Below are 16,679 nucleotides of genomic sequence, written 5' to 3'. Positions count from 1 at the left end.
AACTGATGTTTAAAAGGAAAAAATGCATGTGTTAAACATTTTGTGTAGTTTTAAGTGTGTAAATAGTGCTATGGTAGTAAGGGTTGTATTGTTTGCATGCTGTGGTAGTGATTGTCCTGAGGAAAACGTTTGAAGGACACCAAATATAAACACTTAAATATTTTTCTACATAAAATAACCATTCCATCTCGAGACATGAACAGTTGAATTTTACATAAAATTTCATATTATTGGTCTGTGATCTTCGCTGGTACTTATATACTTAAAATACTTGTGTATTTTGAAAGCCATATACCGTTTTCTGTAGTTAGCCAGACAGACTATGTAAACAATGGAACTTTTGTAATAACTGTTTTCATATAAAAATATATATGTAGGTGTTTTAAAAAAAACTTGTTGAAAAACCAAAAAATATGATGAAGGTGATTGATTTGAAGGTGGTTGCACAAACTGACAATTGTGTAGTTGTCAATTTGTCTAAAGACAAGATAAATATATAATTAAACGTCGTTCATTACCCATCCTTGTGGAAGTTAGCTTTAAATCCTTTCCCTTTATTGTTGTACACATTCCAAAACAGGAATCTTTCCTTAGTGGGGTCATCCCAGGTGTAGAGGGTGGACTGGTTGGGGCTGAGCAGGGCCACCTGTCCAGACTCGTTCTGGTTCAGCTTCAGGAATATGTCCTCGCAGAGATTGTCTATCCTGACCGGAGCGTCGCCGTTCCTGTAGGATCGGAAGGTGACAGTGAACGGTTTGTCCGTTCCTCCGCTCACATCCACGCACAGAGCAGTCTGGAAGGAAAAATACACTCCAACTTAGAAACGGAACCATTGAACTGTGATGTGCAAATATATAATGTCTTCTGTATACCCTTTTCTGCAACAAATGGTGTATAGGGCAGTGCATTACATTGACCCAATGTTATATCGATCATTAATTGCATGAAGGCAAGGTGGTTGGTCCCGCGTTTAACACACTGTTTGCGGGAAACGGTTAAAAGCGTCTTTTACATACTGTTGGTGCAGGAGATGCTTATAAGCGTTTTATTTGCCTACTTTTGGTAGAGCGCAAGAGATACCAAACAATGTTGTACAAATCGGAATTGGGTTTGCTTGCGATTAGTATACAACTCTAATTAGTATACTATTTAGTATCAGGGTTGATGAAATAACTGCCCGCCAACAATGTACTAAAATACTAGTCCTGAGCAGTATTAAATGAATATTATAGTGAAAAATCACTTATGTTTATTATGACCCCCTAAGAATTGAACCCGGAACCTGATAACACGCTAGCCAAGCGTGCTAACCACTACATTCTAGAGGCAGACAATGTATAATGTGAATGAACACAAAGCGTTCTCTCCGGAGAAGAGTAGAATGATAGTCCATTAGCTGAACAAATAAATATTTCAATAGGTCAACTGTATGATATAACACATTGGAAACACCCAAATCAAATTATAGCAGCCGTTTATCACATATTACATAATATTGATGCGTAGCCAAATAAATTCTATTGGCCCACTCATGTAAAATGATTATCAGGTTACACCATTCATGAAGAAATGTGCTAATTTGATAGTGACACTCTCGTCGCTATAGATCGGTGTTTATGACAACACTAGTACAATAATTCAGTGAAAGTGTTCTGAATGCTAAATGCTATATTTACTAAGCACTTTGCACCTGCATTACAGAACTTGAAACATGCTACCATTCGTATTATTTGCAACTCATCCGCGATCTTATATAAGAGAGAGAGTGACATCAAATTCTAGACCATTTGTCCTCTCACGCAAGTGAAGAAAATCACTATCATGCATACAAGAATCATCTTAGCTATTCACATACTTTTACTAGTTTATTGTGAAGGTGGAACCATCAAAAGTGAAATTAAAATAAGTGAAAATAATACAAAATCATTAAATACTTCAAACCAAATATTAGGTAATGCGACTTTAAACGAAAAGCATGGTTCAAAATTAGATATGAAGAGCAATGTGAGTGTTGAGCGCACAGAAGAATTGACAAAATTGTGGGATTATTTGAGTGAATTTCACAACAGGAAAAAGCGAGGATTTTTAAGTAATTATTCTCACAAATTTTTGGGTCCCGTGTTCATAGATTCCAAGGAATTAGTTCCAGGTAGTCCGAGTGCGCAATCTACGGAAGACACGGAATATTTTTACCCGCCTCCGTCATCGCATGAAGTAAGAAAATACATTTAAACTTGTAAAAATTTCAAGACATTTGGTGTAAATTTTCATATCGCTCACTCCTTTCAAGAACGTCATAAATCAAAAAACTTGATTTTTCAGGAGAACGTTTTTAAAGTTTAAAAATATAACACAATGTTATAAAAATAAATATCAAGTCACTTATTGAACTTTTTAATGTGCAACAGATCTTTTTAGGTAAAACCTCATACATATACAATTAAATATATTTTTACATAGAAGCTAATACAAAAAAAAGTAAAAAATCCAAACACATTGGTTTTACCTAAAAATATATGTTGCACAGTAAAAAGTTCAATAAGTGGCTTGATATTTATTTTTAAACATTGTGTTATATTTTTAAACTTTAAAAACGTTCTTCTAAAAATCAAGTTTTTTGATTTATGACATTCTTGAAAGGAGTGAGCGATATGTGAAGGTTAAAGAAAATGACTCCCTTAAATCATTAAATGAACTTTTTATTATGGTTCAAAGGACACCAGCGGACAAGAACATGATCACAAAGACCACTCCCCATCGGCTAGCAACGATCATCCACACTCAGGGTATGAGATTTATCCTCCCGCAGAACTACACGATGACAAACCCAGTGACGCTCCCTATCCACCGGCAGAAGAACAATACGCACCCTATCCGCCAGCAGAAGAACATGATCATGCACCCTATCCACCAGCAGAAGAACATGACCATGCACCCTATCCACCAGCAGAAGAACATGATCATTCACCCTATCCACCAGCAGAAGAATATGATCATGCACCCTACCCACCAGCAGAACATCACCATGCACCCTATCCACCAGCGGAAGAACATGACCACGCACCCTATCCACCAGCAGAACATCATCATGCACCCTATCCACCAGCAGAACATCATCATGCACCCTATCCACCAGCAAAAGAACATCATCATGTGCCAGAAGAAGATCTACATGCACCAGATCCACCGGAAGATCATCATCACCATGCACCTCATCCACCAGCAGAAGAACCAAAATCCTCATATGGATTACCGGAACATGTGAGTAATGATTTCTTTTAACACTTATCATTATCCCACTTCCATAGGAGTAGGCAGAGAGGATAGATCGCCAAACTCCTCCGACTTTGCAGACATATTTCACCTCTTCTACATCCACAAATCTCCTCTTACATGCACCCACTTCTGACCTGCCCACTTTCAAGGACTTAGGGTACTCGATCATATCAAGTTTCCTACTTTCAGCTTCATTCGCATCGTAATTATGTTCATAGTTCGTTCATCATCCATTTACTCCACATGCTCAAACCATCTTAGTGCACCTTGATAATTACTTATAAAATAAAATAGATTCAATTTCTAACTGCTTAGATATCAATCATACATAGTTTTGCCACATATACATCTAAGAGATTGCATGTCGGCTCCATTTAGTCTGCTTTTTACCTTCTTTTTTTTAACCCATGCATGATAACATTTTGTACATACTAAGTATTCAAAAACATGTATTTAAATTGTCTTTTTTCTTTGTGATTTTACAGAATAAAAAACTACTAATACTTTTTAATTTGATATTAAAATTATAAAAATTATTGTTTGTTTTCTAACAGTCCCATGGTGCTGAAACTAATGTGAAGCCGAACAAAGAATTGTTGGCAATCGCTAACAAACAGATAGATCAGGTAAAAAAAATATCACTACTATATTATATCGACTTCTATACTATCACATTGTCAATATACATATATTTTTTGTGTACAGGAAGAAGATGGTGATTTAAAACCAAACAAGAAACTTATAGACATTGCTGAAAAGCACATAGAAGCGGTAAGACTTTTACTATGTTCAAATATAAAAGGAATTTATTAAATTTTGAAAAAAGTTCACTTATAATAGAAATAAATCACAAATAATAAAACCGTTTTTATTTTTAAAAAGCCTTGTATACATTAATAAAGTAAATAATTAATTAATGTAGATGATAAGTCCGCCTCTGTAGTGTAATGGTCAGCACGCTCGGCTACCGTTCTGGAGGTCCCGGGTTCGATTCCCAAGGGGGGTAAAATAAATATAAGTGATTTTTTCACTGTAATATTTATTCAATATTACCATGGACTGGTACCTGAAGCGGAGGGCTGATCACCTTTCCTTCATGTGTAAAACGATCAAGATAACACTGCGTTAATATGACACAGTGCCCTATGCACCATTGGGGTGCGGATAAGGGTTTTATTAGATGATAAGTCCAAAGTATGGTTTATTTTCAACCTATATAATGGTAGAAAAATTTAAAAATTGGTTCTTTCAATACTTCATCATATATCAAAAAAACACCACTAGAACGTATCGCTCACTCCTTTCAACATTGTCATATATAAAAAAAAAATCGTTTTTAAAGCTTAAAAATTCAATAAAATGTATTAAAAATAAATATCAAGCCACTTATTGCACTTTTTACTGTGCAACAGACCTTTTTAGGTAAAGCCTTAATGTTTTTTCTCCATTTGAAAAATATGTAATATATTTAAAAAATAATTAAACAATACATTTTCTTCAAAATGCAAAAACAACACTTTCTGCCCTGTAGCGGGTAATTGTTAATTTTAAAATATGACGCTTTTGCTGTGATATAGTGCATTTTTTGGTCATTTCGAAAACACGTACAATTGAAAATTGACAATTTTTGATATGACATTGTTGAAAGGAGTGAACGGTATGTACATAGTGACTGAACATAATAAATTTTATTAAATTATCAACTTTTTTGAAATGTAAAAATAACAGTTTTATAACATATATTATTAGATTAAAACCAATATTTTTAGCTTTTCCACTTTTTTTATTTGACCAGTGACCGGGTTTCGTCGTTACCGACATCATCAGACTGGTCTGATGATGTCGGTAACGACGAAACCCGGTCACTGGTCAAATAAAAAAAAAGTGGAAAAGCTAAAAATATTGGTTTTAATCTAATAATATATTAAAAATGCAATTCCATCGCGAAGTGTCAGTGGATAATATAAATCTATTAAAAAGTTTTATAACAAATATTTTAAAGAGTTTTTGTGATAATGTTTAGCATGTGATTGCTTTAAAAAATACTTTAGAATAAAATCATTGAGAAAAAGAAAGATGTTAGGGCTCATCTGTAACTGGCCTATAACAATTAAGCCTCTTCTGTTTATATTTTAAATGCCATAATTAAACAAATAAAATTTTAGGATAAAAAACCTAAGGAAATTGAACACAAATACATTCCACCTTCTACATCTTATGGTGTCCCGGTTTCTGATGTGAGTATTGAAATTTCACTTCAATTTATAAAATAATAATATCTATTGAAAAAACACATATTTATAATTAACATTATAGTATGCCATTATGATAATTTTATATTTTAGGATGAAAAACCCAAGGAAATTGAACACAAATACATCCCACCTTCTACATCTTATGGTGCACCGGTTTCTAAAGCGAGTATTAAAATTTCACTTTATTAATAAAATAATTATATCTTTTGAATAAACACACATTTAAAATTGGCATTATAGTTATACCGTTATAATAATATTTATTCCATATTACCCTGGACTGGTACCTGAAGTGGAGGTCTGATCACCTTTCCTTCATATGTTAACGATCAAGATAACACTGCGTTTATATGATGCAGTGCCCTATGCACCGTTGGGGTGCGGAAAAGGGTTTGATAATGTTCTGTTAAATTTTCTATTTTAGGATGAAAAACCCAAGGAAATCAAACATAAATACATCCCACCTTCAACATCTTATGGTGTCCCGGTTTCTGATGTGAGTATTGGCATTTTACCTAAATTAAGAAAATGTTAATAAGTATGAAAAAACGCACATTTAAAATCATCATAATAGCTATACCATTATGATAATCATCTGCTAAATGTTCTATTTTAGGATGAAAAACCCAAGAAAATTGAACACAAATACATTCCACCTTCTACATCTTATGGTGTCCCGGTTTCTGATGTGAGTATTGGCATTTCACCTAAATTAAGAAAATGTTAATAAGTATGAAAAAACGCACATTTAAAATCATCATAATAGCTTTACCATTATGATAATCATCTGCTAAATGTTCTATTTTAGGATGAAAAACCCAAGAAAATTGAACACAAATACATTCCACCATCTACATCTTATGGTGTCCCGATTTCTGATGTGAGAATTGACATTTCATTTAAATTAAGAAAATATTAATGAGTACCGTAAAGTGGGTATACTTTGCACCATGGGTGATACTTTGCACCACCTTCTGTAAAGAAATTGTAGAGCTGGTCATCTCTGATACATGTCATTTTTCATTCTACTTTCTATTGTTTCTGATAGATGGCACTTCAATCCACTTTTTAGTTTACAGAAGTAACAGTCGGTCGCTATTGCTTCAATGCGTTTTTCCTGTCCGAACGTAAAGAAAGTTTTCTGTCTGAAAATTGTGTCCGAAAAAATCCAGTGGAATCAGTATACTGAAACTAGTTACAACAAGTGAGTGGTCTCTAAATCATAGGTAGATAGGCCCTGCTTTTCTCAAATACTGTATTTTTTAGTTACGTTGTCAAGTTTATGTAAAAATAATATTTTTTTAAGAACTGACTTGTATTGGCCACATTTGGGGTAACATTGCACCAAGTGCAAAGTATCCACAAAAGGCCATAGTTAATTAATTTGATGAAAAGTCTTAAAACCGATAATACAACTTGACATGTTTGCTAAATATCTATTGGTTTTGTGTACTTACTTAATTCCTGATGGTATATTTTTTTCAAAAATGTCAAGAACACACAAACAGCGGCCTTATGCCAGACGATACTGCAATTTTACACCGAAGAGAGTGGAGCAGTGTGTGGAGGTCATTCGAAATGGTACAATCAGTCAAAGAAAGGCTGAAGAAATTTTCAAAATCCCCAGAAGGACGATTAACTATAAGCTCAAAGGTCAGCACACAAAACCTGTGGGAAAACCTCCGATATGTGACAAGTGCGAAGAGCAATCCTTCGTAAACTGCATAGTAGACATGAGTGAGTACGGTTTCCCAGTGAGTGTTTTTAACATTCGCTACATTCTAATAGCCTATTTGGATAGATTTGGCAGAAGAGTACGAATATTAAAGAACAACGTACCAGGCTCTAAATGGATAAGATCATTTTTGCAAAGACATAAAACCTTGACTGTTGCTAAAACTAGTCAGTTGCTTAATCGGTTGCCATTAAAAGCGTATGACGATGACGTGCGCCAGAGTTTTCAACAGTTTTTGGAAGAAAACAGATTCAACCCAAAGAATTCAGTCTTAAAACGCAGGAAAACAATACCGATAGAACCAGGTTAGAGCATTGCTCACAATCCAAATGTCGAAATGAACGTTGACGAGACACAAATGCTACCTGAACCAACTACATCAATGATCCCACCTTCCACATCGAAACTTCCAGCATATCTAGCATTAACTGATTATAGTTGACACGGAAGCTTTGAGGAAGAGGGAGAAGAACAAAAACGATGACTGAAACCAGTTATCGTATTTGTTCTTCCGTTTCATTAGGACCAGTAAAAAAGAAGGTGGGAAAATATGTCGTATTTCATTATGAAGGAGAAAATTTTCCGGGACAGATTTTGGAAATAAAGAAAGACAGAGCTGTTAAATCCATGCAGGAGAGTCTCAAAACGTGGAAGTGGCCGATGAAGGATGACTTTCTTCAATATTCTTGGAAGGATGTAGCGGGTTCCATAAAAGAACCGAAAATGCAATCCAAAAGAGGTTTCTTTACCGTCCCGGAACTTGACCATATTTAGACCTAATTTAATTTTGATTCCTATTACCTATATAGTACGATATGTTTTAATATCCACCTTTTATTTTATATAACTTTAAACCTTCAGTATTGAAAAAAAAAACATTTTTGTTAGATTTTTCAATATTTAAAAAAAAAAAATTCTATCAAGTGTCTTATTTTTCCATAATTATACAATATTATAATCTGCATTTAGTGAACTGTGAGCCAAAACCCTTCATAAGGTGCAACAAAACTTGTAGGATAGCCTTTACTTTGCATAAATTTGGATTCTAGTACGAAAAGTGTAGAGAAAATATCATGGTGCAAAGTTGTACTTTACCCCGGGATACTTTGCACCAAAATATAAATATAAAAAAAAATACAGGCAAAATAGATAAAAATTTAAAAACGTATCAGACATGTTACAGGTATATGTGTTATTACATTGCAATAGTTGAAACCTCAGAAAAAGTAAAAAACCTGATCTGAATAGACAATTTTTTGAAAAAATGCAGTATTTTGGTGCAATGTAAACCCACTTTACGGTATGGCAAAACGCACATTTAAAATTATCATTATAGTTATATCGTTTTTAAAATTTTCTGTTTTAGGATGAAAGACCCAAGGAAATTGAACACAAATATATTCCACCTCCTACATCTTATGGTGTACCCATTTCTACCGTAAGTTAATTACTTGTATCAGAATTTTATTGAAAAATGACGCTTTTTTAAGAATTAAAAAAATTATATTGTATCATTTTACAGGAACTGTTTCTTTTTTCAGTTTGAAATAGCGATGGGTAATCGTTTTTCCAATTTGAACTGTAAAAATTAAATTATTAGCTATTTTTACAGATTAATGAACCAACAGAGGATATAATTCAAAATAATAATAAAAAAATATCCATTTACTACACAGCTTTAGAATTTTTTTTTAACTTTCACAGGAATTTATATATTTTTATGATTATGTTAGTATGGAGACATATAAATTATTTGCATATTTCTTTCAATCGTATTTTCATTCAACAAAAATTGATACAAGTGTCACAATATTCCCAATACAGTAAGCATAGATTATCGTTTTAATATTTTCAAAAGAAAGTACACAAAAATATCACATGTGATGGGCGCTGATCTGGCAAAATTTATAAATTTCAGCAATTAAAAATAAACTTAAAAATATTACAGACTGAAAAACCGGAAGAAGTTAAGGACTCCTATGCTCCACCTTCCAAAACGTATGGTCCACCCATTTCTGCTGTGAGTATTTAAAATTTTGAAAATATAATATTTTTTAAAGGTTTTACATTTACCGGTGACTGTAATGGTTTGAATGGCAATGATGATTATGTTAAAAACCAGAAGCTGGTAAAATATTTAAATATATATATGTGTTTGGTTTATATGAGAATCAAACAATCATTAAACGTATAGAATTATTTCACAAATGTTTAAAATTTAAGAAAAATCTAAATAAAACATAATAGAATAAACTTTTATATTACAGAAGGAAATTAAGAAAACGTATGGGCCACCGTCCACATCTTATGGAGTACCAGTTGCTGCGGTAAATATTGATATTGAATAACTTTTCATAATCAGAAATCTTTCAATATCAATTTGTGATATTAAAAAGTGATAATAATTACATAAACTACTCTCCGTTCATATTTATTTTACCTCTGATTTATTTATATTCAAATTTATTTTATTTATGTTCATATTTATTTTACCTCTGATTTATATTTACAAAAAAAACATAACAACTAGAGGTAAAATAACTGTAGATTCACTGTATGTAGTTTGATTTTTATTTTTCAAGTATTGTTACCTTGTTTGGGGGTATTAACACGTTGACTGCCACGGAAATTTTCAGAATTCCAGTCTAAAAAGCCAATTTCATTTAATCATATTATATTATTAAAAACTCTAATTATGGTACACAATTATATTTTCTGTTAATTTATTAATGAATTTTCTGTTCATGTAAGCCAGCATTGATTTTTGTTCTCCTCCCAGAAGCCATCTATCCATTTTAGCACTGATGTATGTACTAGGAATTTTATCGTAGCTGCAGGAATATGGCAAGTAAACACAGTACGAGATAACTCCTAGTTGGCATTCTAGCAAAGAACGCAATCTATGAGTTATCTCATAGTTGGGAGTCAACGTGTTAATTACGAATCTCAAGTTAGTTTTTGTCTATCATATCACTTAAAATCAGAGGCTTCTCTGTGACCTATGCAAGCATACATTTATATTAAATGTACTAACTGCTTATTCTTTAGGAGTAATTGTAGCAAAACCGAGAATAAACTTCATAATGTTCATGTCATATTTTGGTATGACACCTCATATAAACACACTTCATTATTTTACTAAGAAACCCAATATGACAAAAACTGTGTTAGTATAAAATAAGGTATCGAAAGTCAAACACTGCTCTAAATTTAATGCATACAATCCATTTACAATTATAAAAAAATATTTATTTCAGGTACCCAACCCTCCGTCTGATTTGCAACCACCAAAAACAAAAACAAAACCTCCATCACGCTCCTATGGCATTCCTGATGTTAAAGTGTGTATAATTTTTTGACTGATTTTTAACATACAAAAGTTTCTACATAAATAATTTTTATGTTTCAATAATTTCCAGATAGAAAAGGTGTTTTCTAAAGAGAAAACTAGAGATGTGAAAGAAAAAAACCAAAGTATGACTGATTCTGCCGTTGATGAAGCTAAGCCGTATGATCTCATCAGTAGTTCCTACGGAGCACCATCAAAATCTGTAAGTTCCTATTCTATTTTAACACATTGTTTCCGGGAAACACTGTGTTAAAATAGAATTTTAAATAAAATAGAATAGAAACAAGTGTCTTTTATATACTGATGGCAGAGAGCGGAAAACGCTTATAAGTGTTCTTCTATTTTACAACATTTTGAGTGTGTCCAAATACTTGTTCACAAAATCTGGATTATCTCCAATTACAGGAGTTATTTTCATATTATTATAGCCTATGACGGTCGTCAGCCCCGTAAATGCCCAGAATTCCATATTCTTCTTCATCTTTGATGACATGTCAAAAAATAATATGTTCTTCTATTTGCTTTGTTCGCCTCCGTAGTGTAATGGTCAGCACGCTCGGCTACCGTTCTGGAGGTCCCGGGTTCGATTCCCAAGGGGGGTAAAATAAATATAAGTGATTTTTTCACTGTAATATTTATTCGATATTACCATGGACTGGTACCTGAAGCGGAGGGCTGATCACCTTTCCTTCATGTGTAAACGATCAAGATAACACTGTGTTAATATGACACAGTGCCCTATGCACCATTGGGGTGCGGACAAGGGTTTTATTATTATTATTTGCTTACTTTTGGTAAAGTGCAAGATGCCAAAAAAAACATTGTACAAATAGGAATTGGGTTTGCGGTTACTTGTGATTAAGTTTCTTGTGATAAGTATACAATTCAAATAAGTATACTAATTAAGGTCGGGGTTGACACAGTAAAATTTTATTAAGGAAATGAGAAATTATTGATTTTAAAATCATTAAAAACACAAATTAGCATTAAATTGAATTTGAATCAGTTTACAAAATTATTGTCATTTAGTTTTATACTTGGAGAATATGTTTTGCATTTTAATTTATTATTTGTTATTATTATCAATTTGACCATATATTATTTAAATTTACATGTAAAAATGCATTTCCATAATAAAATCACGTAAAACCATACTAAAAACCCTTACAATAACTTATGCAATACTTAAATTCACTCAATTCAAATTCATTTTGTCAGAAAATTTTCTATAAAATCATGATTATCAACTCCTGCCTTGTTGTGTATATAATGTAGAATTTCATCTAACCAGTCTGATGATGTCCATAATGACAAAATTCGGTCACTGGTGAAATAAAATATATTTCGAAACAACTATATAGGTGTTAGAGCGCTTGTGCACTACACGGAATTTTACCATCCGGCAGTCTGGTTTTAATAAATAAAAGCGACTATGACAGTTTAGCTTGATCGAATTTACGCGCACCGTAATCACGCACCGATCAAGCGCACCAATCCGAAGAAAGATGGCCAAAAGTACAAGCCGATCCAAACCAATCATCCGTTTTATTGTGCAGGACGGTAAAATTCCTTGTAGTGCACAAACACCCTTAGGGCGTTTGTCCACTACACGGAATTACACGGAATGTTACCGTCTGGCTGTCAGTTAGCATTTTAAAACGACGATTGGCTTGGATTGGCATGTGCTTTCGTCCATATTTTTCGGATCGGTGGTCTTGATCGGTGCGTGAACACATTGCGCGTAAATTCGATCACGCTAAACTGTCCTAGTCGCTTTTATTTTTCAAAACCGGACTGCCGGACGGTGAAATTACGGACAATCGTCCTTAGTGTATTATATATTTTTAATTAATTTAGATTTTTTTATTTCAGGTAACAAGTACAGCACTGACATCACAGTCGAGTGACATCAAACAATTCCTCACACCACCCGATACTCTAGCAGATTTTAGACTAAACGCGAGAAATAAAAAGGTAGATACATCTAAATAAAAACAAAATTATATCTAAAATTCTAAAATTAATAAAAATGCATACTAAATAAGGTTTTTTTTCCAGGATATTAGTCTATCTTTAAAGAACATGAAAAAAGGAACTGATTATGTAGTGCTACCAAAGGAAAAATACAATGAAATGGTGGTGTGCGTGCAAAATTCCTTAAGTTCAGCTTATACGCTGAAAATTGACGGTAGTCTGATCAGAGAATGATCCTTCAGCTCTCTTATTATTGTTAACACATTGCTTATGGTGAAGTTTGTCAACCTTCCCCTCCCGGTGATATGTATTTACTACAACTCGACTTTTGAAATTAGAATATCAATATAAAATATAATAGATACGGGCTCAGAATTTTTGTAATCCTCCGTAATGTAATCATGTATTACATGAATGTATTATAATATAAAGTTATTCAGTTGCAGCGACGGAAATAAATAATTTGTGAAAAAAATGGGGAATAAAATCACCAATACACAAACGTTTCTCATTGCTTGAGCGTATGCCGTTGTTTTGTGTATACGGGCAAGTTTAGTAGTGCGTAGACTGTCGTATGCAATGGTTGTGTCGCTGCGATAGCTATTGCAACTATTTACAATGTCTTTTTTTGTTTTCAGATAATTATCAGAGCTAACATTATAAAATTGTTACATTTAAATTTCAACTATGGTCAATAAAAGCATCATTTAGGAATATTCCCGTTTTTACCGTTTTTAAACCACATTTTCATATGGTGTACAAAATACATATCACCGTAGTTTGAAGTTTTTAGCACCGTAAGGGAAGGGTTTACGAAATGTAATTTTACGCGGGCGATATTAGATCGCATGGAAACAATGATGACGGAAAAGAATCAATAATATTTTTGTATTATAGTGACACTTGTCCACTACACAACAAAGCAAACATGACAAGAAATTAAATGTGTAGACATGTTATTTTGTGAAGTTGAAGGTAAATGAAATGCACAAAAATGTAATGGAATATAAGGTTTCTATTATATTCTAACCCTCACCCCCACCCAGTGGTACATAGGGTACTGCGTCGCATTGAAGCAGTGTTATCTTGATCGTTAAATACACAAGGAAAGGTGATCCTTGCGCTTCAGGTACCAGTACAGGGTGATATTAAATAAATATTAGACTGAAAAATCACTAATATTTATTTAGACCCTCTCAGGAATCGAACCCGGGACCTCCAGCATGGTAGCCTAGCGGGCTAACCACTACACTATGGAGGCGGACTGAAAGTTTCTGAAATGTACAAATTATGTGCACACTGTAAACAATGTGTTAATTTGGGGTGTTGCCATCCTGTCAAGTAGTCCAAAGATTGGACATTGAGTCGATAATAATCGTAATTCATGTATGAGATTTATTTATTATTATAAAATTCTCTACCATTAGTTGGCACACAGTCTGTGACATCTTGTATAATCCTTGACACACACTGCAAGACCCAACATCAAAACCTCAATTTACTCCAAATTTGTTTTTTAATTTTTTTTATATACCAAATATGTGTTTGATTTTTTAAATATTTTTATATGTTTCACATACAATTATACAACAATTGAAATAAATAAAAATAATAAATGTTCATTTGTTCAAAATCTGTTCAAGTTATTCACCGATCGCTTTGAAATTTTGACACAACGTTGCATTCAAATAGGTGTGTGTTTTTATATACCTATTTTCATGAAATGAGCCAGACATCTCTTGCTCGCTGTTCATAGGAATGGAGTGGATGCGGAATAGAATTTGTTTTGTGTTGTAGGCTCATAAAATCCTCAAGCCAGGAATTGAATTATTACAAAAACAGAATATGTTTTCTAAATGACTTATTTTGTTAATCTTCAAAGGCACTGCCTATCAAGTGTCAGGTATTCTATTGAAAACCTGACACTTGATATGGGTCATTTTAATGATTACTTTATAGGTCCTTTTATTAAAATACAGATGTACACGAAAAACTCAAAGATAAATATAAAAAGAAGACATACATTGCGATTTGATAATTATGTACATATAGTTAAGACCTTAACAAAGAGGTTGGTGTATAATATTCATATAAAAACATTGGATAATTCCTTCTTTTCGCCGTTTAACATCAATTGACCAAACGGGTAGAAATACCTTTCCCGTTCGTAGTGTGTTGACACTGCATCAATTCGATGTGTAGTATCCTATGCATCACCAGGTGCATACAAGACCCCGAATTTAATACTGACAGTGTCAATTAAAAAATTAACATATATTTTTTTAATGTATTAAATGCTAAATCAAACACTGATTTCTTAGTCTACTAAGTTGTATTTTATTGTTGAAAAAAAAACACATAAAAATTAAATTTGTGACAATTGTTCCGCCTGATTATGGCATTTTCCTAATTTAACATTTAATGCATAAATTAAAATGGAGTTCTACAAATTAAACGCCAAATATATAAATAAATAAATTCTAATCCAACTCACCCCCTTATCCATCCGGAGAACGGTGGAGTGCGTAGTGGTGATGGGGAAGTGCTGGGAGATGAGGCCGGAGTCGCGGAGCTTGCAGTGCATCCGCATGGAGTCGGTCTCGGGCCAGAAGGCCGCGCACTGGCCCGGCGCCAGGTCCATCCACAGGTCGGCCCTCTCGTTCTCCTCCATGAAGCGCAGGTGCTTCTTGGTCTCGTTGGTCACCAGGAAGTACGGCAGGAGGGTGACGATGCGCGTCAGCTGGGGGCACAGCTGGGACAGGCTCACCTGGACAATCATATATTCTTTAAAATTTATCTCGGAAGAGAGTAATGGTGTTTAATAGATAGCCCACAAGGCTAATCGATGATTCAGATGGTGGAAGTTAAGGAGCTAAGTATATGTATAAGAAAGTAATTGAAAAAGTAATAAAAGACTATTTTATATTTTGGATATTTAAAGCATTGATGTTTGTTTGTGATCCTTGTGGATCATTGTAATATATTATTTGGAGAAATAAAATAACTATGTGGTATGGACATGTGGAGCGAATGGATAACGAGAGAATGACTGAAGAAAATATATGTGGCGAATGTGAGAGGGAAAACAGAACGAGCACGACCTAAAAAGACTTGCCACGATCAGATCAATCAGATCATTTTTTGACATCTCATCAAAGATGAAGAAGAATATGGAAGTCTGGGCATTTACGGGGCTGACGACCGTCATAGGCTGGTTTAAGTTTATTATTCTTCATCTTTGATGAGATGTCAAAAAATGATATGAAAATAACTCCTGTAATTGGAGATAATCCAGATTTTGTGAACAAGTATTTGGACACACTCAAAATGTTGTGAGATCAATCAGAACCTAAAATCTGGCAGTGTCAAAAGTCTACGTAATCGGAGGGCACATATGACTAGATGTATGGATGTGAAGGAAGCGAGGAGTGTATGTCAGGACAGAAGAGTGTGGCATTCCATCCTTTCTGCCTACCCCTGCGGGGAAACGGCGTGATGGTAGCAGTAGTAGTAAATAACTTTGTTTTTTGATCTAATCACTTTTATTATTAAAAACCAACTAGTTTCGGCAACAACCTGTTGCCCTCTTTAGGGTTTGTTTTTCAGGGTTTGTTATAAAACAAAACCCTGGAGAGGAAAAGAGAGATATTTGTTTACCGTCATAAGTATCCTGTATCGGCGGTTCCTCTCGCGGTGCTTGCAGATGATGAGGCCAGAAGCGCCCACGGTTTCCAGCCCAAAGGCCGAGGACCAGGAGCTCTGGTACACGCGGAGCCGTACCCTGCGTCGCCGCATGCTGCGCCGGTACTGGAACAGCAAGGGCTCCCATCCGACGCATTCGTACACCACGTCGGATAGCGAACCCTGAAACAAGCAACATACTCATATCAATTTCACATAACATGGTCCTAAGCCTCAGCTGTGCTCCAAAAACCTAATATCTCAAATATTTATGATCATAAAACAATGACAACGCTGATCGGCGACCCGTTTCAAAATGCCAAAGTCATTAAAATAAAAGTCCATAACAGCCAACTGAAATTTTTGTGAAACTCGTGACACAGTACATGTGAGCTCACAATAACCATCT

General features: G+C 34.0%; 2 protein-coding genes and 1 long non-coding RNA gene across 3 annotated transcripts in view; 2 read left to right on the top strand and 1 right to left on the bottom strand.

Moving 5' to 3' along the window:
• The window catches only part of LOC148300735 (intermembrane lipid transfer protein VPS13A-like), a 74,604-nt gene that overhangs the window by 18,496 nt on the left and 39,429 nt on the right, over positions 1 to 16,679 (bottom strand). The window contains exons 37-39 of the mRNA XM_088274381.1: positions 16,247 to 16,453; positions 15,084 to 15,356; positions 519 to 793 (exon numbers count right to left, since the gene is read on the bottom strand). Coding sequence (XP_088130507.1) covers positions 519 to 793; positions 15,084 to 15,356; positions 16,247 to 16,453 — 755 coding nt within the window. The remainder of the gene's footprint in view (positions 1 to 518; positions 794 to 15,083; positions 15,357 to 16,246; positions 16,454 to 16,679) is intronic.
• Positions 6,340 to 9,596, top strand: LOC148300737 (uncharacterized). Its single transcript, XR_015838897.1, has 4 exons — positions 6,340 to 6,411; positions 8,633 to 8,704; positions 9,215 to 9,286; positions 9,534 to 9,596. It is a non-coding gene; the product is annotated as an uncharacterized LOC148300737 (long non-coding RNA).
• LOC148300736 (uncharacterized) lies at positions 10,529 to 12,870 on the top strand. Its single transcript, XM_088274358.1, has 4 exons — positions 10,529 to 10,607; positions 10,686 to 10,817; positions 12,488 to 12,589; positions 12,674 to 12,870. Exons 2-4 carry the CDS (start codon positions 10,743 to 10,745, stop codon positions 12,821 to 12,823), a joined length of 327 nt encoding a protein of 108 aa, XP_088130484.1. The 5' UTR covers positions 10,529 to 10,607; positions 10,686 to 10,742; the 3' UTR covers positions 12,824 to 12,870.

This window comes from Brachycentrus maculatus, unplaced genomic scaffold (assembly GCF_059751285.1).
Source record: "Brachycentrus maculatus isolate JH-2025_06_01 unplaced genomic scaffold, ASM5975128v1 h1tg000660l, whole genome shotgun sequence".
Lineage (NCBI taxonomy): Eukaryota > Metazoa > Arthropoda > Insecta > Trichoptera > Brachycentridae > Brachycentrus > Brachycentrus maculatus.
This window is presented reverse-complemented; position numbering and strand designations above follow the sequence as displayed.

Excerpts from the sequence above, each read along its gene's own strand:
- LOC148300736 (XM_088274358.1), top strand. The coding sequence starts at position 10,743 with ATGACTGATTCTGCCGTTGATGAAGCTAAGCCGTATGATCTCATCAGT. Across the intron at positions 10,818-12,487 it reads ACGGAGCACCATCAAAATCT|GTAACAAGTACAGCACTGAC; the intron begins GTAAGTTCCTAT and ends TTTTTATTTCAG. Across the intron at positions 12,590-12,673 it reads TAAACGCGAGAAATAAAAAG|GATATTAGTCTATCTTTAAA; the intron begins GTAGATACATCT and ends TTTTTTTTCCAG.